This window comes from Myotis daubentonii, chromosome 8 (assembly GCF_963259705.1).
Source record: "Myotis daubentonii chromosome 8, mMyoDau2.1, whole genome shotgun sequence".
In the NCBI taxonomy this organism is placed as follows: domain Eukaryota; kingdom Metazoa; phylum Chordata; class Mammalia; order Chiroptera; family Vespertilionidae; genus Myotis; species Myotis daubentonii.
In genome coordinates this window covers 52,491,219-52,511,317 of record NC_081847.1, presented here as the reverse complement: position 1 = coordinate 52,511,317, position 20,099 = coordinate 52,491,219, and the positions used below count along the sequence as shown (strand labels likewise).

The window sequence follows — 20,099 nt, the reverse complement described above, 5'->3', positions numbered from 1 at the left end:
TGACCTCTTTTCCCTTAGATTGTCAAATTAAAAAATGGGGACAGCCAACAGGCGCCCAGCACACAGGTCCAGAGAGCGGCAGGCACACGCAGGACTGGTGTGAATGAATCAGAATTGTATGTATGTTTTTTGTCCGTGTGCTGCAGAACTTTAGTCATTAGTTTATGTGTGCCATGAGATGAAAAAGGTAAGTCGCTGGGATAGAGAGCTTCTTGTAGACCTTATCTGAATCCTCAATAGAATCCAAATGAATGCTCAAGCCTTCCACGGCAGGAAAGGGCTGTTGAGAAGCATCAACGCTTCCCAAGATCACACAGCTAGTAAAGAAGGACTTGGCTCTAAACTCCGCAGTCAGACTTCCCCACTCTACCATACTGACTCAGTAATTGTCCATTAAAAACTATAGAAACTTGGAAAACAGGTTTCTCAGAACAGGTGATCAGCTTGTCAGTGTTATATCTGTTTCGTTAATGTTTACTGGATGCCTATTGAATGGAAGATAATTAAAACTAAATTTGGTCTTCAGAGTTCCCTAGAAATGTACTTGAAAGTGTAGTGCTTATAAATAAAATGTTTACCATCTATTTCAACAGTGTTAGTCTTGTATGACAAGGTGATAAACATCAATATGATAAACTTCTTCATATGGAGAACGTAGCACAGTTCCCCGTACGAGCTGGGCATTCTGTTGGTCTTCAGAGGCTGAATCCTGCAGCCTTTCTCACCGTAGGGACTTAGTTAACAGCTCATCTCTGAGCAGTGAAGTAGAATCTGAGTTGATTTTTCAGGTCCATTATGCATTATTTTGCAGAGACAGGACCATTTACATCATAATGTCACCTTAAGGAAGTCAGTTTAACCTTTTCCTCATGTGTAAGATGAGTTATTTAGGGTCAAGTTCCCTTTTGAAATTCTATTAATAGAAAAGGCTCTAAAATTTCTAAATCATACTAGTAGGGTATAATAATATTACTCTTATAAAGGACTTTGTTAGATAATACGAATAGTGATGATGGCTATTGTTTATTAAGCATCTACTATATTCATGCAGGGCTCTAGAAAAACCCAGGAATATAGAAAAATTTTGATATGGTTTTTGTGTGTCTCATCAGGAAAGTTTATATATATATAAAAAAGAAGATCCAGGTGTATTATATAATCGTTATAAAATTTATATACTATAATTATTTTTATTATATTGTATTTATATTTATGTTACATGTAAATGTTTGTAAAACCTTGGGGCTTTTTTAAAAATTATTTCTCCCCACACTTTTATGTAGCCACAGGACAAGAATTTTTAATTTGTGTTTGCAGTATTGCTATAAAGCAAGAGTAAACCAACACTTCTCTTTTGTTTAGCATTTGAAGGGATGGAGGCCACAGGGAGAGGAGGCCAAGCAACTTTTCTGGACTGAGATGGCAGCCCAGGCAAATGTAGGCTGTTTATGTGAAACTCGTGGAGCCCTTGTGGCTTGCTCCGAGGTTCCACTCCTTCCATTGACTGGACGGAGCTGTTGGTCCCCCTCCCAATGTTGGAGCTCCCAATCCACCACTTTTCTCTGAAATGCAGCTTCCCATCCATTGTGTTTCAACTTGCTCTCTGCATTGACTAATGTTTTCTAATATTGCAGACAAGTTTTCTTAAAGCACTATTTATCCTTGCACCTGTACCTGATGCCTCCAACCCCCCCCCCCGACCCTCCCCCCCACCAATCATCTTAGACTGCTCCAAGTGAGGAGACTTTTATCTGGGTGATACAAATAATGTTCTACATTATAGTTTTACATGCAATAATCTGTCTTCATAAGTGTTTCCACAGCACTTCTCTAATCAGAGTTGGAGCTATTCCCAAGGGTTGGGTGGGACCACCTTTAAGTTGAGGATTATCCTCAAATCCATCTGCCACAGGATAAGAAGGTCTAGGTTATAGTTCTTTCTTTGCCACAAATGAACCTAAAAAAAATTGGAGTTTTGACATTCAGTTATTGTCAATTCAAGTGTGTGGATTTGCCTGGCCGTCATGGCTCTGGTGGGGTGTCGACCTATGAACCAGAAGGTCACGGTTTGATTCCTGGTCAGGGCACATGTCTGGGTTGCAGGCTCCATCCCCAGTAGGGGGCGTGCAGGAGGCAGCTGATCAATGATTCTCATTGATGTTTCTATCTCTCCCTCTCCCATCCTCTCTAAAATAAATAAGAAAATATTTTAAGTGTGTGGATTTATCGGGGTGTGCTAAGTTTGTATTACGCCCTCTCCATGCTGCCTTTTCTGCAGTGGCCCTGCCCATCAACAACTCCAGCGATAGAGAAGTGGCCAATGAGTAGATATTACTTATATTTGACCAGAGGACCCTAATGGAATATTAAGGAAAGATAACAACAAGCACACATAATTGGTGGAAGAGATGGTTAAACCATTTAAATTTTCATATTTATTCTAATACTTCTGCTATAAAAATTTAGTTACTTGAGTATAATGAAGAACACAAATTTCCCAATTGCTTACTGCCTTCCTCGTATTTAGTTTTAAACTGCTGGTCTTTCCCTAGCTGGTTTGGTTCAGTGGATAGAGCATCGGCCTTCAGACTGAAGGGTCCTGGGCTCAATTCCAGTCAAGGGCACATGCCTGGGTTGTGGGCTCAATCCCCGTTAGGGGGCATGCAGGAGGCAGCCAAGAATGATTCTCTCTCATCATTGATGTTTCTATCTCTCCCTCTCCCTTCCCCTCTGAAATCAATAAAAAATATATTTTTTAAAAACTTCTGGTCTTTAATTAAAGTAAATATAAATGGAACTGTCACTACTATTCACTAACCAGAGAGCCAACTCAGTTCTGTTATAATAGTACCATCTCTCCAACCACCCAATGTCCTCATTTCCAGTTGGGAGTTTCCATTGGTCTGATTAAGGACTAGTTTTCTGATTCTAAGGATGGAATTCAGAGCAAGGATTCCTCTGGATGAGTCATGTCTCACATGAATAGTGCACAGACACCTGGTGAAGGCCTAGGCCTCTCAGTGAGACAGCCTGGGTCAGGACTCCAGCTAAGCCAGCACTTTTGGGACCCTTCCACTCACATTAGTCAAAAAAAAAAGGTCTGTTATTGTCTGTCAGGTTTTCTTTTACTTGCATCAAGAAGCAACATAAATGATACAGAAGGATTATTACCAAATCTATCATGGTAGCAGTCTAAGAAAGTATAAAGGAAAAATTCAGAGCAACTTTTCAAACTTAATAAGTAAAATATGTATACACTATCATATATGAGGAAATAAAGCAATAGATTTACATCATTTTCTAGGTATATGTCATTTTTCCTATTAGATAATGAATAGTACACATTTTTACAGTAGGTTGGAAAATTAAAAGGAGAATGTACAAAAGAAGATATACCAACTTCCATAAATGATAGGCATTATGCTAAAACCTTAAATGCAATATCTTATCACCTCTCTAAATAGGGATATTATTTTCATTTTACAGGTAAGGAAAACAAAGCTCAAAGAGATGTCATGTTCTCTGGTTCTGTCCATATTGGGTAAAGTTGGTGACTATTTCCCCCTTCAATGTCCCAAATTCACACATAGACTACTACTACCGATCTGGTCCTGTGGCTAGGATGCAGTCCCAGTAAAGAGGTTCCTTAAGAGGAGGGAGAGAGCTGTCCCTATTTTTTTTCTCTTGAATGCCAATAAAATATACATATTACATATCTTGATATTATACACAGTGCATTGAAGGTGTCTTTTATTTTTCATTCTTTTTTTTCCTTCTCAGACCTGCATATTGGATCATTTCTGTTTATCTAATATGTTCCCTGATTCTTCTGTCATCTCTAAACATCTATTCAAAGCAGCTAGTGATTTTTTCCTTATTTCTCTGTGATTAAGCTATGTTGATTTTCTCTTGATTATGAATCATGTTTTCCTCTTTCTTAAATGTCTAGTAATTTTGATTTGTATCCTAGACATCTGAGTAATCGGTAGAGATTCTGAATTCAGTTATGTTCCTCCGAAGAGGCTGATGGTTGTTACTGTTCTAACAGACAGTTATTTGGGCTGTATTCATCCTCCCTCAGCCTTAGCTTGGAGGCTTTCATCTGCTTCACACAACCATAGTTTAGAAGTCATCCAGAGATTTAGGCAGAATGTGCAGAATTTGGTGCTTCCCCTCTGGGACTCTCCTTTTTAGAACTCTCCCCCCCACCACCCCCCCCCAACCCCCCCGCCTCACTTTGTGCTGATATAATAGGCCAGAGCTCTGCCTTCTGGTTCTTCAAATGGGGTTTTAAACAAAGGTAACCTCCTTTATTTGATTATAATTACATAAAATTTGAAATGAAACATTGAGGTCATTTGGGGTGACTAATTTTTGATGACTAACTTACTTTAATAGTGTCCTTTGAAGCTCTAATTTCCTTTAAATTAGCATTTTCTGTCATTACATTCAAATGCCCACCTACAATAACAGTGATGGTATGCTATGAACACTTAACCACCCACACTAGAATTTTAAATATAAGTTTTTAAATGTCTTTTGGTGAATTTTAGTGTGGGAGGTGAAATGATTTAAAACTTCATATTTTCTGTTATACTCAAAGGCATAATTTATCTGACATCTTTTCTCATTCTGAATAAGAAATTACACTAGAACAGTGATTTTTAAGTATAATTTTTCCACATAATGACAGTTTTTTTCTTCAAGCTACCCAAATTTAAAAAGCTCAGAAGCATTTATTTACTTACCATAACTGTTAAGAAATTATAGTCATTACACCTACCATCCATTCTTTTTCACATCATGCTGAAAAAAATTTTAAAAGAAAAGAAACATCACTTTGCTGCAGAAAACCTCCTGTATTTCTGCCTTTGTCTTTCATCAATTGACTGAACTTTGGGATAGCTGAGGAAAGTATAGAATGTACTCAGCCCAGCGCCTGCCTCCCAGGACTTGCTTCCTAGAGAAGAAAGTTCTTTTCAAGACAGTGAGGAGGAAGGTTATCTTTCTTACGTGTTAAGTGCTCTACAAAATAAAAGGTAGATGTTACCGTATTGGTCAGTGGGAGAACAGAAGGAAAATGTACAAGTGTTAGGTCTTGGTTTATATTTTATTAGAGGTCCAGTGCATGGAAATTCGTGCACTGGGTGGGGGAGGAGGTCCCTCAGCCCAGCTTGCACCCTCTCGCAGTCCGGGACCCCTTGGGGGATGTCCGACTGATGGCTTAGGCCCACTCCTTGGGGGATCAGGCCTAAGCTGGCAGTTAGACATCTCTCTGGCAGCCCGGGAGGCCTCGGGGGATGTCCACCTGCTGGCTTAGTCAGACATCCTTAGCACTGCTGTGGAGGCAGGAGAAGCTCCCGCCATTGCTGCTGTACTGGCCAGTCATGAGCCAGCTTCTGGCTGAGTGGCACTCCCCTGGTGGTCAGTGCATGTCATAGCGACTGATAGTTCCCAGGAGTTCTGCTGTTAGGGTCAATTTGCTTATTACCCTTTTATTATATAGGCTTGCTTGTTGCCCTGGTAGGGTAGCTCAGTTGGTTAGACCAGTGTTCGGCAAACTGCGGCTCGCAAGCCACATGCGGCTCTTTGGCCCCTTGAGTGTAGCTCTTCCACAAAATACCAACTTCTGTGCATGGGCCACAAAGTTTCAATCACACTGTACCTGCGCGCCTGCACGTGGTATTTTGTGGAAGAGCCACACTCAAGGGGCCAAAGAGCTGCATGTGGCTCGCAGCCGCAGTTTGCCCGACCACTGGGTTAGACCATCATCCTGATACACCAAGGTTGTGGCTTGATCTCCAGTCAGGGCACATACAGGAGTTAAGGAATGAATGCATAAATAAGTGGAACAAAAAATCCATGTTTCTTTCTCTCTCTCTCCCCCCTTCCCCCTACCTCTTCTTCCCTTCCTCTGTCCCTCTAAAAATACATAAATAAATAAATAATGTAAATTTTATTGCTCATCATATAAGGCAGTGGTATGGTATTACAGACAGATAACATAACTATGCTAGATCTAACCATAGTTACATTATCACAGAAACAAATATATAATCAAGATCTCAAATCATTAATTAGTTAGCTATTACATGTTCAATTAATATTCAAACTTGAATTAAAAAGTAACATTAAAAAATAATAGCTAGATGACATTGAATACATTTAAAACTAAGTATTTAAAAGAGCATAGTATTTAAAAGTTATTTGGCCCTATCATAAAATGGAGTTGGTTTGGGTACTTGTTTTTTAAGTGAAAGTAGCTATCAGTAGAAGTGAAAAGCCAAATAGATAGCATTTTTTTTCTTTCTTCACCTGCTTTCTTAGTCCACTTCTAAGATGTTTGTTGAGCACAAATTATAGGCCAGACACTGTGTATACTCAGCACAACATCTCAGCTCAACTGGCTGTCACCCTGCAGGAACCACAGGTCAGTATTGCCCTACCTTCTGATTGCACGAGAGAAACCATTTGTTTGAAGCCTGCCAATTCTGAAATGCTGGCATTCAATTCAGAAGCAATTTGGACATTGTGAAGACCACATGAGACTCAGTGAGGAGCCTTCTGGGCTCTCATGTTGCTGGTTTGTGGCCTCTGAACTAAGGCATGACCCCTATGAAGACACAGATGATGCCTGGGAGGGTACACATGAGCTGTTATCACCTCAGCATGACTTGTTTTATGTACTTTTCCCAGGATTAGCTGCTCCCAAGACAGTTTCAGCAAGGAACATGTGAGGTGAAGAGTGTAAAGATAGAAGTCCAGACCTAGCCAGTTTGGTTCAGTGGATTGATCATCAGCTCATGGACTAAAGAGTCACCTGTTCAATTCTGGCCCAGAGCACATAACCTTGGTTTCAAGCTCAATCCCTGGCCAGCCCCTACTGGATGTGGGAGGCAACCAATTGATGTGTCTCTCTCACATCGATGTTTCTTTCTCTCTGTCTCACTCCCTTCCACTCTCTCTATATTAAAAAAAAATCAATGGAAAAATATCCTCAATTAACAACAACAACAAAAATATAGAAGTTCAGGCGGGACAGCAGGCAGGGACACCCCAAAAATTGCAACTGTAGAATCAAAAGGATGATTTTAGCAAGAAATAAGGAGCAGCTACTGTATGCAGTGCACCTTTCTGGGCCTTGAAGTACAGAGATTGGTTGGAAATGGAATCTGATGTTAGGTAAGAAGCTTAAAGTTTGCTTAAATGATGGGAGACATGGCAGCATGTAGATGGGTCACACAAGTGTGGAGATCTTCATCTATTATGTAAATGTTTCCTGAAGACCCATGACACGTCTGGAATTTTGGAGAGTCCACAATAGACAGAACCTAAGGGTTTACAGTCTAGGGGGGGCTGGCTGTTTCTTCATTTTACAAATATGTACTTAAATACAATGATAACAAACGGCACAACAGAACTACAGAGACCATGACGGTGAATATGGACACCTAACTCACTGGGGGAATCAGAAAAGGCTTCTCTGAAAAAGTACAACTAAGCCAAGATCTGAAGAACAACATGGAGTCCGGGGGGGGGGGGGGATGAGCCAGACCAAGAGGGGAGGTCATGTGCCAGGGACCGGGGGAGGTAGCAGAAGGCTCTTGGGCAGGTGAGGGCCTAAGTAGTGAGGCAGATTAAGGCCAGCAGAGAAAGCGGAGGACAGAGTGGGCCACTCCGTAGACCCTGTTGTGGTGGGGGCTTCACCCTAGGACCCGCTGGCCACTCTAGGGTTTTAAGCAAGCGGGAAGGACACACAGGCTGTGTGACAGATACACTGGTGATGTTTGCCAGGTAAGCAGAGATTAGGTAGTGGCTTTTGCAATAACCCACCAAAGTTAGAGGATTTAGCTCATAGGATCTTGGAGGTGACAGTGCAGATGGAAGGAAGTGGTGGCTTTTGGTCTTGATATTGAATTGGATTTGAAAGACGAAAGTGTCCAAGAAGACTCGGGATTCTCACAGTCCACTTACCACAGCAGGGAACCTCAGAGGGAAACAGGTTTGGGAGGATGGATGAAAGTTTCCATTTTGGAAGAGTTGAGTTCTTGATATGAAATACACAGGAGGACCTGGGTCTGGTTCTCAGGAGAGGGAGCTGGGCTGGGTGCCCCTGGCTTCTGGCTGACACAGAGGCCTGCGGAGGGGTGAACTGGGATGAGCTATGGAGTGAGAAGAGGCCCAGAGCAGGTCCTCTGTGTGTGTTTTGCACTGGCGGGAAGTAGGCAATGTGAGCTACTGAGCAGTGCACACGCACACAGGTTTCCCAGCCAGTACACTTTATGACTAAAACAGAAAGCTAAAAACCTCCCCAGTCCTCAGTGTTTCACATCTGAAATGGCTGGTCATGGGGCCAGTGATCCACTGACTCTGACTCCGGTCACAGAAATGGGACCCCACTCAGGCTTCAGCCTGTGTGTTGGGAGGGACACACACAAAGGGTCCGCTTGTCTGATGGAGAGAGCATCAAGTCCTGGCAGTTGAGTGTTGGCAGGTGTTTCATATTCTTTGATATTAAGTTTGGTTCGTGCTTGCTGGATTATGTTGAAACTTGTGACATTTGGGATTTTGTGGGACCTACCTGACATATTTGGCAGAGTTCCCAAGAACTAATTGTACTAGAGGTCTATGATGCTAATTTTATTTTTAAAAGGGTGTTCAGATAAGTCAACTTACAAAAGCAGGTTGTAAAACATATTGTCACTATTCTGAGCAATGTAACATCAGTTTTACCAAGTCACTGAATAATAAGATATATTCTTTGATCTTCACTCCTGCTGAACCTGAGACCTGCAGTGTCTTGGTTAATTATTCAGCTGCCACCAGGTGAGAATGGAGGCAGACGAACAAAGTCACTGACATTTCAAGGACCCACAAAGAGATGGAATGCCTTATGCTTTGGTTTTATTTTGAATCACAAGAGAAACGTTTTTAATAAACCCTTAAATTCTTCTCCATTAATGTGATTTAGATAATGAATTCATAAAGATTGAATTGATTTGTTTACATACTCAGCCTTAGAAAAATTACATTCTTGTTTGTTTGTGTACACCATCAAATCCAATCAAGCAAACAAGATGGTTAACTGAAATGATTAATGGATGCACACTAGCTGATGGTTTTAAATATAGAGTGTGTTACTGATGTCAGGGTTGATTAGTTCTCTATCTATCACTGATGCTATTAAAAGCTTTGAGCAATTTAGATGTAGTCATTGAGTAAAATTCCAATGGGCTGAGTGAACTTCTATCAGGATTGATTCTGCTGTAGCAAATTTACATATGCACAGACATTGGAGAGACTGAGTGGGCCTTTCCTGATGGGGAGAAAAAAAGAGCAGAAATCAGGTGGTCTGTTGGCATCCATCACAACAAAGGTAAAGGGGCTTGGGATAAAAAAGTACTCATCTTCACACAAGAAATCCCAAGTGACATGAGGCTATGCATATTGATCATTTTTATTTCAGAACTTTTCAAAGCAGGAAAATAAATGAAGGGGAAGCAAGAGGTTAACATAGTATCATGCTCTAGTAACTCCTCTAAAAATGAACCCACAGGGAAATCACGGTAGTCAGTGGTGGAGACCAAGGTTTTTATTAATAAGATAAAAGGAAGATGTGGTACAAGCAAGGGTGGGGTGAGTACTGATAGTCACTGCATGGAAGGATTATGTGTCATGAGTACTTCCGGACCTAGAAAGCAAGCTAGAGTGACTACGTCAATCATTGTGAGGGGAGGTCCAGTCCTGGGATACTGCAGCTGAACTTGGGGAGATCAGGTTGGTGAAGGAAGCTGTGTGTGACTTTAGAAAGGCTTGCTATGGGACATTAGACCATTCCCAATGTCTATACTTATTGGTCCAAATGTCTAAAGATATTTTAAATGGGAGGGAAAACATTACTTTCTGGACTGAAATTCTCTGGATATTGAGATTCCTTTCCTGTCCAGGGTGTTAGCAGGTCAGATCTGAGCTGGAAGGTTCCTGCCATTATTCATGCAGCTGAGCCACCTCTAGGAAAAAGGCAGCAAACAATTTGGATCCTTCTATGTAGTTCCACCTAATGAGAGAAGTAAGAGAAACACTGTTATTTCCATTCAAATGATGGAGGAAAACTAGTCTACAATATGAACAGAAAGATTTGAGGATATCAATTCAATCTAATGTATGCAGCATGTCGGGAGGTTCAGATGTACAGACCTGGGGTTGGGCAGTGAGGGTGTAGCCCCCACAAGAGCCTACCTGTTGATTTTCTCATTCTGAGAGTGCTCCCCATCGTCAACAGCACCCAGCGGAAGCATCAGCACACTCTTCTGGATAATATCCTGGAATATTTTGGCAATTGGTATGGTTGATCCATCCCGGATCATATCTGGCTCTGTTCCAAACACTAAAACAGGAAAAGAAGGCATTTGAATAACATAATGACAAGACTACGCCCAGTAATCACCATTACATTTGGTGCATGGGGTAAGTATGCTTCTCGCTATCATGCAATTTATATTCTAAAATAGTCAGTAGCATCAAGAAGAAAACTGTGATTGCCTTCTTTACAACTATCTACATAAAAAGATAATTTCAAAAATTTGTATTTTGAAGTAATTTCAGACTTATAGAAAGTTGCAAAAGTGGTACAGTTCCCAGGTGCCCTTAACACTTCTTCCCCTAACATTAACAACTTATATACCTATTGTGCAGTTATCAAGAATAGGAAATTAAAATTGGAATAATATTATTAACCAGACTCTGACCTTATTGGAATGTTGTAACTCTTTCCCCTTTTTCTGTGCCATGATCCCATCCAGAATCCCACACTGAATTTGTCACTGCTTCTTCATCTCCTCTAGTCTGTGAGAGCTTCTTAGTCTTTCCTTGTTTTTCATGACCTTGACCCTCTTGAACAGTACTGATCGGTTGTTGTGTAAGCTGTTCCTTAATTTGGGTATGTCTGTTTTCTCATAACTGGAAGATGTCATGCATTTTTGGGAAGAGCAGCACAGATGTACCTACTTTTATGGTTGTTTCATGAATTAAATATTAGGAAAGTGGGACTTAGTGTTTTTGTGTTTTGTTTTTTTGTAACCAATCTATATATATAAAAGCCTAAGTGACTGTCCGACTGTTCGACCATTTGCTCAGTCGCTATGATGTGCAATGACTACCAGGGGGCAGATGTTCCAACCAGTAGAGGAGGGAGTCCGATTCCTCGCGGAATTGGCCATGAGTTAGGTTGCTGCTGGGGCACTGTCAGCCCCGAATCTGCTTCAACCTGCACCCCAAGACCCAGAGATCAGTTTCAGCCCAATCCCTGCAGGCCAGGCCAAGGGACCCCACCAGTGCACAAATCCATGCACCGGGTCTCTAGTATATAAATAAATCACTATAATCAACTATCACAGGACTATCTGAATATTTGTACTCAGATTTCAATGTATCCCATGAAATAGTTTAATGGTCTAAGATCTAGAAAGAGATGGGTTCAAACCTTCTGGGTGAGAGGACAAGTTGCCAGTGATGGAGTGGGAATGAAAAATAAAACAAAGACAGAAAAGAGAACATGCCACCTGGTCTTTATCCACAAAGCAAGGCATGAATGTGAACAGTGTTGATGTACTTGGTGGTTTATTACACAAATAGACCAAAAGGTGACTCCTGCATTCCTGTAAGAGCATCTCAGGTCTTTATCGTTGACCTTGACATGTCAATCACACATCTCTCTTCAGCTGGCATTACATTTACCTGCCTGACTTATCTTCCTCTTTTCTTCACTCCCAAATTTTACTGGTAAGATACTGCTGCACTTGGAGGCATTGTGATGGGGCTTCTCCTCCAATTTTTCATGCCTGCGTCCCTTGTCCTGACAACCCACAGAGAGTTGGTCCTCCCAGGAGGTCTGGACCTCAAACTCCAGCTCTGGCATCTTCAGGGGCGTGGCCTAAGGCCCCATCTGTAATACAGTAGTTCCTCCTATCCATGGCTACACTTTCTGTAGTCTCAGTTACCCATGGTCAACCTCAGCCAGAAATAGACAATGCCTACATCACTTGCCACACTTCATCTCATCACGTAAGTATTTTGTCATTCCCATCATCACAAGAAGGGTAAGTACAGTATAAGATGTTTTGAGAGACCACATTGATGAGACAGTGTATATAAAGGCCCCTGCACAGGTCACACTCAGTAATACAGCCTGTGTCAGAAGGACGGTCGATATTGGGAGATTTAAATGTGTCTGCTTTATCCACATCTCCCACCCTCAGGCACCACCCCTCAGTCCCACTGGGCACTGGAAGCTTGAAATATCTTAAGTCCAACCTGTTTTGATGGCTCTTTTTGCTGCAAGATACTGCTGATCTTTAATATCTGCGATCCACGGGTGCAGTCCCAGCACCATGGAAACATCCATCTGGTTGGAACTATTTCTTTGGGAGAATATATACTGGAGGTGCTGCTGTACCTAAAAAGTAATGTTTTCAATTGTAAGAGAAAATGTCTAGTTATTCCCTCAGACAATGACTATAGTCTTCCATCAGGAAACTTGGAAACCCCAACCCAGCAAGTCCAAGGGTTGTGATCTGACCTTGGTTCTGCCTGGGGAATGATGACACAGTGAGCAGGTCTCTGGGACGGAGCTTCACCCAATGGGAGAAACACTTGCCCTCACCCTCTTCTATCCCCAGTCCCTCCCTTCCCCATCCTGACCACAGTGTCTGACTGTTAATATTTGCTTGTTATGAATTTGGTAACTGAGACCTTGAATAATATTATGGACAACATGAATAATATGAACATTATGAATGTTGAGTGATTATGTAACATAATACAAGTATAACTTCTCAATTTAAAAATCCTTCTTTTTGGACTTAGTTTGAGAGCAATCCCACACTGAGCTGGGAAAGGGCCTGTTAGCATCCTTTTCTGCCCCTGGATATGTTGCTACTATGGAAATCCTATAAAGAAAAACTCCATAGCCTGAGATATTTCTTCCATTCATTCCTTCAACTAACATTTATAGAACACCTGTCATGTGGCAAAGAACTGTTCTAGGTGCTGGGGATATAGCTGTGAGCAAGACGGACAAGGTCCTGCCCTCAGGGAATGAGTGTTGTGAGAATAGGGGAGGGGAGAAGGAGGAAGGAGAGGGAGTTGGGGAGGGGACCCTACTTCAGAATGTAATTATCACTTAGAAGACAGTAACAGAGGAATGTGGGGTAGAGAGGGTTGGGATGAGGTATTTCTTGAGCTCATTTGTTCAGAGTTTACTTGCTGTTAAACTTGAAGTTTACTGATAACAGGTGGATAATGTAGACGTACAAGTCCTTCCAGATAACATTTTCATTAAAATGGCTCCTATCAGAGTGTTCATTTCAGACATGTGGACAAGCAATGGGCACTTGAGATTTTCTGGCTCCATCCAGCTGTCGCAGTTACCTTCTTCATCTGTGCCTTTATAGCTACAATTTAATTCTTTAAATTTTTCCATCACTCCAACTCCAAATGATTATTTATCTGACTACTGTAATTGCAATATAATCGAGGAAAGAGATTTTTAGCAAACAAAAATTGTATCTTTTTTTTTTTTACATGTGTTGCAGTCCCTTGTATATTGAAAAAATATGGTACTTCAGCGCCAACACCTGCACTGCTCCCTCCACAGAGGTGCACGGCTCTTGGGAGGGTGTTGCCAGGCAGAACCATGCAGGTTTCTTACCTGTTTTTCCACCACAGATGTATTCATGTGAGGGACCAGGCGGATGGAAAATTTTCCTATAACTCGGCCAGGTATGACTGTTTTAGTTCCGGGCTCATCGAACGCGCCCTCGATCCCATGGATGGAAAGAGAAGGGTACCTCCATAGGTGCATCAGAATTTCCTCCTGAATTAAAATAAAGTTATTTTATTATGTACAAGAAAGACTGATAAAAATCAGTTCAGTTAGATTGCTTACATCACCAGTTTCTGTACATCAGCGACACCGTTCATGACAAGTTCATTATCACCCTGCTTGGCTATGTCTGGACTAATAACACAAGTGACCTTCTCCCTCAGGACATGAGGTCCTGTGCGGCTGTCACCTCCCCAAGTAACTCGTATGGCAAAGGCCCCTCCTCACCAGAGCTCTTAGGTTTCCAATTAATAGATGGCAAAGGGGCCCTTTCAGAAATTTGAGTTCAGTTATCGGCCCGAACCAATATGCTCAATTAATATTTGACAAAGGAGGCAAGAACATACAATGGAGCCAAGATAGTCTCTTCAATAAATGGTGTTGGGAAAATTGGACAGATATATGCAAGAAAATGAAACTAGACCACCAACTTACACCATACACAAAAATAAACTCAAAATGGATAAAGGACTTAAATGTACGACGGGAAACCATAAAAATTCTAGAAGAATCCAAAGGCAACAAAATCTCAGACATATGCCGAAGCAATTTCTTCACTGATACAGCTCCTAGGGCACTTGAAACTAAAGAAAAAATGAACAAATGGGACTACATCAAAATAAAAAGCTTCTGCACAGCAAAAGAAACCATCAACAAAACAACGAGAAAACCCACTCTGTGGGAAAACATATTTGCCAATGTCATATCTGATAAGGGCCTAATCTCCAAAATTTATAGGGAACTCATACAACTTAACTAAAGGAAGATAAACAATCCAATCAAAAAATGGGCAAAGGACCTAAATAGACACCTTTCAAAAGAGGACATTCAGAAAGCCAAGAGACATATGAAAACATGCTCAAAGTCACTAATCATCCAAGAGATGCAAATCAAAACAGCAATGAGGTACCATCTCACACCTGTCAGACTGGCTAACATCAACAAATCAACAAACAAGTGCTGGAGAGGATGTGGAGAAAAAGGAACACTTGTGCACTGCTGGTGGGAATGCAGACTGGTGCAGCCAATTATGGAAGACAGTATGGAGTTTCCTCAAAAAACTGAAAATGTAACTCCCATTTGACCCTGTGATCCCACTTCTAGGAATATATCCCAAGAAACCAGAAACACCAATCAGAAAGGATATATGCACCCCTATGTTCATAGCAGCACAATTCACCATAGCTAAGATTTGGAAACAGCCTAAGTGCCCATCAGTAGATGAATGGATTAGAAAACTGTGGTACAGCTACACGATGGAATACTATGCTGCTCTAAAAAGGAAGGAACTCTTATCATTTGCAACGTCATGGATGGAACTGGAGAGCATTATGCTAAGTGAAATAAGCCAGTCAATGAAGGAAAAATACCACATGATCTCACTCATTCATGGATAATAGAGACCATTATAAACTTTTGAACAATAATAGATACAGAGGCAGAGCTGCCTCAAACAGATTGTCAAACTGCAGCGGGAAGGCCGGGGAGGGTTGGGGGACAGGAGGTAGGGGGGTAAGAGATCAACCAAAGGACTTGTATGCATGCATATAAGCATACTCAATGGACATAAGACACTGGGGGATAGGGGAAGCTAGGGGACTGTCTAGGGCGGGGGGGAAAAATGGACACATATGTAATACCCTTTGTATTACTTTATGCAATAAAAATAAATAAATAAATAAATAAATAAATAAATAAATAAATAAATAAAAAGAAATTTGAGTTCAGTTATAAATTTCCATCCCCCATCATCACAGTGACAACTTGCATGTAAATCCCTTTGATTTTTCAGGCATCCGAGCCGTGTCCTTTCTGGCTGTGGCCACCTAGACCTCTTCAGAGGAAACAGACCCCGCCTCATAGTAAACTCCGCCTACGTCCAGCAGGGCTCCTCCCTCTCAGGACCCCCTCCGGCCTCTCTGGCGTCCTCCCCCCCCCCCCCCCGGCCCCCCCACCCAGGGAAGGAGCCAAGCGCCCACACTCCACAGCAGGAGGAGGTGGCATCGGAAAAGCCCGAACTTGCCCTTAACAACGCCTCTGCCTCTGGGCTTACTCACTACACTGAGGCAGAGAGGCAGCCATTTACAGAGGAGCCCTGAGGCTCTTGGTTTTGTCTAGAAAAATGAACAATGAGGGGTCTTAGAGCTGAACAATTGCAGGCTGTTCTCACTCTTTGAACGAATAGGAAGCCCAGCTCGTTGGGATTGAGTCTAGTAAAGGGATTAGGAAAAACTGGGCTGTGAAAGGAAACTCTGTGGTTATGGCCCCCAGATAAAGATCTGGATCTAGAGTCTAGACCAGCGGTTCTCACCCTGGGGGTTGAGACCCCTTTGGGGGTCGAATGACCCTTTCACAGGGGTTGCCTAAGACCATTGGAAAACACATACATAATTACATATTGTTTTTGTGATTAATCACTATGCTTTAATTATGTTCAATTTGTAACAATGAAATTGGGGTCACCACAACATGAGGAACTGTATTAAAGGGTGGCGGCATTAGGAAGGTTGAGAACCACTGGTCTAGACCATGACAAGCCTCAGAATTAACTGCTGTCAGTTCTAAGATGCGGAGATGAGCAGCACTCAGATCAGGCAGTGGGAAAAGTGGTTTAGTGTCGTCATTCCTTTCAGAGAGCCGTCAGCTGGGGGCTGTACCTTGGTGTTGAACAGGAATTTCTTAACCCGGCTGCTGTTCCGGTATTCTTCTAGGTCCAGGTCGATGGCGCCGTACAGTTCTTTCTCCTCTTCTGTGAGAGGAGCCACGTCGTCATAGATCCCAGGGATCAGAATATGACCAGCAGAGTCTGTGAGGCTACCTGCAGGACACACAGGAAACAAAGCCAGACAGATGTTCCATTGGGCTGATGCTCAGGCCCTGCAGGGGACCACAGTGACTCCCCTGGGGCAGCAGCAGGCCGGTGACTGGCTCTGGTTCCCACCGCAGAGCCAGTGGCAACAGCCACATCCTAGAGGGGATGGTACTGGAAGGAGGTCACCAGGCCAACTCAGCCTGTGGCAGACCTGCTTTAATGTCTATCTTGTGGATGGAAGGATGAAAACATGGACTTGCAATCAATTAAATGGGGTTTGACTCACGTGCATTACATTCAAGTTCCCAACTCTACCTGTTATAGCATAAACATAAAAACTTTTAAAAGTTTTATCGTATCCTGAGTAAAGAAGTAATGTATTCATTATAAAAGTGTTTAGATATACATGTGTTTGTATGTACATAATACTTCGAGAAACTGAAAATCATCATTCCCTTCTCAACTTCTCTCCCCTCCACACATAATAATATAATAAATACTCATCATTAATCAAAAGAATAATATTGGGGTCTAATCTGTGAGATCCATCAGGACCATGAGTGCCTTTGTGATGATAAGCCGTCAACTGGGCTGTTATTTATGAACGACTTTGAGGATTAATAGGAATCGGGGAAATCATCAAAGAATATCTATAAAAGAAGCAGACTTGAGATTTAGTAGATATTGCTCTCTATTTCGAGAAAGTACTTCCCAAAAAGATACAATGCAATCAGTAAGTAGAGAACATAAATGATGAAAAACATCTCTGGGCAGCAAAATCTAGGGACTTTTATTCAAGTAAAGACACTTCATAAAACTATGTCCACATTCCTAATGTGATTATAACCTGACAATGCCAGAAAATTACTGTGAGGCACTACATTTTTAAATCTTCCCATTAAGGTCGACAATCACAAAGCACACGGTAAAGAAATAGTTGTGGTCCACAGGCAGCTCTATCCTCGCATGGGAGGATGTCAGCAGAAGGTTGGGGACGTTCATTAAAGGGACACTGAGTGAGTCTACTGTTGGTGGTGGATTTATGCTCTGCTTTGACTTTGGTGAGGATGACTGCAAATCAATGACACCAGTCCCAGTCACTCAGTGCCCAAGTTAATGTTTGACTTCAACTTTACTACTGGGTTTGTATCATTACCTAACATACCATATATTGTATTGGGCTAAATGAGGGCATTCCATAACTAAGGCCATGGATGCTGTGCAGCAATCTGCAGTACTGTGCCCCTAGTGCAGTGACACATTCTGGGTGAAGTCCCGGGGGACAAGGGGAGGGGCTGAGGAGGATGTGGTTGAAAACCAGAACAGTGACATCTTCCCTTCACATTTTGCTCCTGACATCTCAACCCTCAGGCCTTGCTTTTTGTGATCCTCTTAAAGCGCTGGGAATGCCATTACACGTTGCACTACTGCCATCCATGTAGATTTTCATAGGGGGCTGTCCTTGGCTTAATTAGAGCCAAGCCACTTGTTGGTCCACTCATGTGGGTTCACACTTGTTATTTAGTCTCGTGTGGTCAGAGACAGTGCCCTCATTCATGGAAGGTTGGTCTGTGTATGGTCACATCCCAGCATTCACCGGGCGCTGGAACACAGCAGGTGCCCAATGACTAGGTGTAATGCATCAGTCCTCAGAGAGCCTTCAACCCTGAGTCCTTCCATACACAGCAGATGAAAACCACATGGTGGGCACAATCCAGTATCACTTTGTTACGGATTGTTTCAAATTTTAAAAGAGGGAAAACCTTTTATTTTCATTCCATTTGTGATCTTCATCTGACTTTTCCTAGCAGAGCAATATACATTTGTGGGGCTAAATGGACTTCTATGCCTGGGTGAAACCATGCAGGCTAGACAGATGGAGAGCAGCAATCATGTCTGGGGAGTGGGGGAGGGGGGAAGGAGAAGGAGATTGAAATGCATTATATAGATATGAAGGTGCTGCTCCTAGGGATGAAAAAAATTAGTTCTGGTAAAATAGAGAACTGACCTTCGCCCACCCTCAAATAATAAGTTGCATGCTATTTGAATCCTTCTGGAAACAATTTAAACACTTGAAAAAAAATGGCTTCTTGTATTCTGTCTTAAATTGCCAAGCAAGCATGTTGTAAAATTTGTATAAAGGTGCCCTTTGTGCCATGTGAGGCAGACCCCGGTACTGTGAGGCCTGAACTTATGTAGCCTGAGAACCTCTGTTTGAAAAGAACACCAACACTCAAACACAAAAGAGCAACATCCCTGACAGGACTGCGGAAGGGGCTCCTGCAAGCAAGGCCCCTGAAGATGAAGCTTCCTTCAGTTCCCAGAGATCCACCCCAGCTGCTGGGCAGTCCTGATATAGGCAAGAGCCACAGGGTGAATCAAGGTGGGCAAATGGGCTCTCGGGGAACACCACACACACACCCCTAACTTGGCTTGCGTACACCAGGCATCTACAGGAGGTCAGAAGCAGGTGTGATCAGCAAACTCATTGGAGTCTCTGTGCAACCTGGGGCCACAGCAACGTGGAAAAATGAAGCCAAGTGGTGCCAGGATATTTGGCATCATTCTGAGAGCCTCCCAGAAGGCTCTCGATGCTATGCCATTGTCTTTGCGTATGGCCAGATGTGTCACAGTAGCCAGTAAAATAAAAGGGACAAATTCAGGAAGAGGTTCAGTCCATGAAAAAAAGTAACATGGAAGCTAAGAATATGTTTTTTCTTCTAATGCACCTCCATTTAGAGCTGGCTTGGACCAAGGAAGGAGAGACACATTGGGTCATATAGAACTATATTTTAGTAGATTGCTTGATATCTAAAAAGTGAAGTGAAATAAGACATTACCGAGAAGAGCCACCAAATCAGCCATTGGCTCATGAAGGATACCACCAAAGGTGCCTGAATGAAAATCTTGACCTCTGCATGTCACCTATAAGATAGGTAGAAGAGAAGACAGGTGCTAACACTGTCGTTGCTGTAGCTGTAGCTTTCACATGGTGGGAAACACGCCCAACCAGTGTCCCTCAGGACTCAGGTGAGAACCCTGACATCGCTCCTCCTCCTGTCCAGTCACATGGCTCCCAAGTCTTCTTTTCCCATGTGTCCTGAATCCCTGAGACTGACTAGCCCCCACCTATTCCACAAACATGGTTCTATCCATCATCACCACACTATTGATGGCTACGTTATCATCTTCCTCTTGGTTTCATCCCGTTCTGTTGCTCACCTTCCTTCCAGGAAAATTCTCCTCCTGTGGTTTCTGAGCAAGTTTCTCCTCTGTATTCTTTTATTGCCTGCAGGATAGTTAATGTCTCCCCTCGTAACTTCTCTTCTGTCTCCCACCCCCACCGCTTTTTCTGGGGCACATTCTTCCTCTACACACAGAGCCCCAAGAACTAGCTCACTGGGC

The 20,099-nt window shown here is 42.4% G+C and overlaps 1 protein-coding gene across 2 annotated transcripts in view; it reads right to left on the bottom strand.

Annotated features, from left to right (window-relative positions):
* Positions 1-9,569: 9,569 nt before the first annotated feature.
* Positions 9,570-20,099, bottom strand: part of CNDP1 (carnosine dipeptidase 1) — a 31,309-nt gene continuing 20,779 nt past the window's right edge. For both annotated transcript variants that reach the window (XM_059706372.1, XM_059706373.1), the window contains exons 7-12: positions 19,535-19,619; positions 16,540-16,700; positions 13,709-13,873; positions 12,313-12,454; positions 10,240-10,387; positions 9,570-10,057 (exon numbers count right to left, since the gene is read on the bottom strand). In XM_059706372.1, the coding sequence (XP_059562355.1) occupies positions 9,988-10,057; positions 10,240-10,387; positions 12,313-12,454; positions 13,709-13,873; positions 16,540-16,700; positions 19,535-19,619 (771 nt within the window). In that variant the 3' untranslated portion in view covers positions 9,570-9,987. The remainder of the gene's footprint in view (positions 10,058-10,239; positions 10,388-12,312; positions 12,455-13,708; positions 13,874-16,539; positions 16,701-19,534; positions 19,620-20,099) is intronic.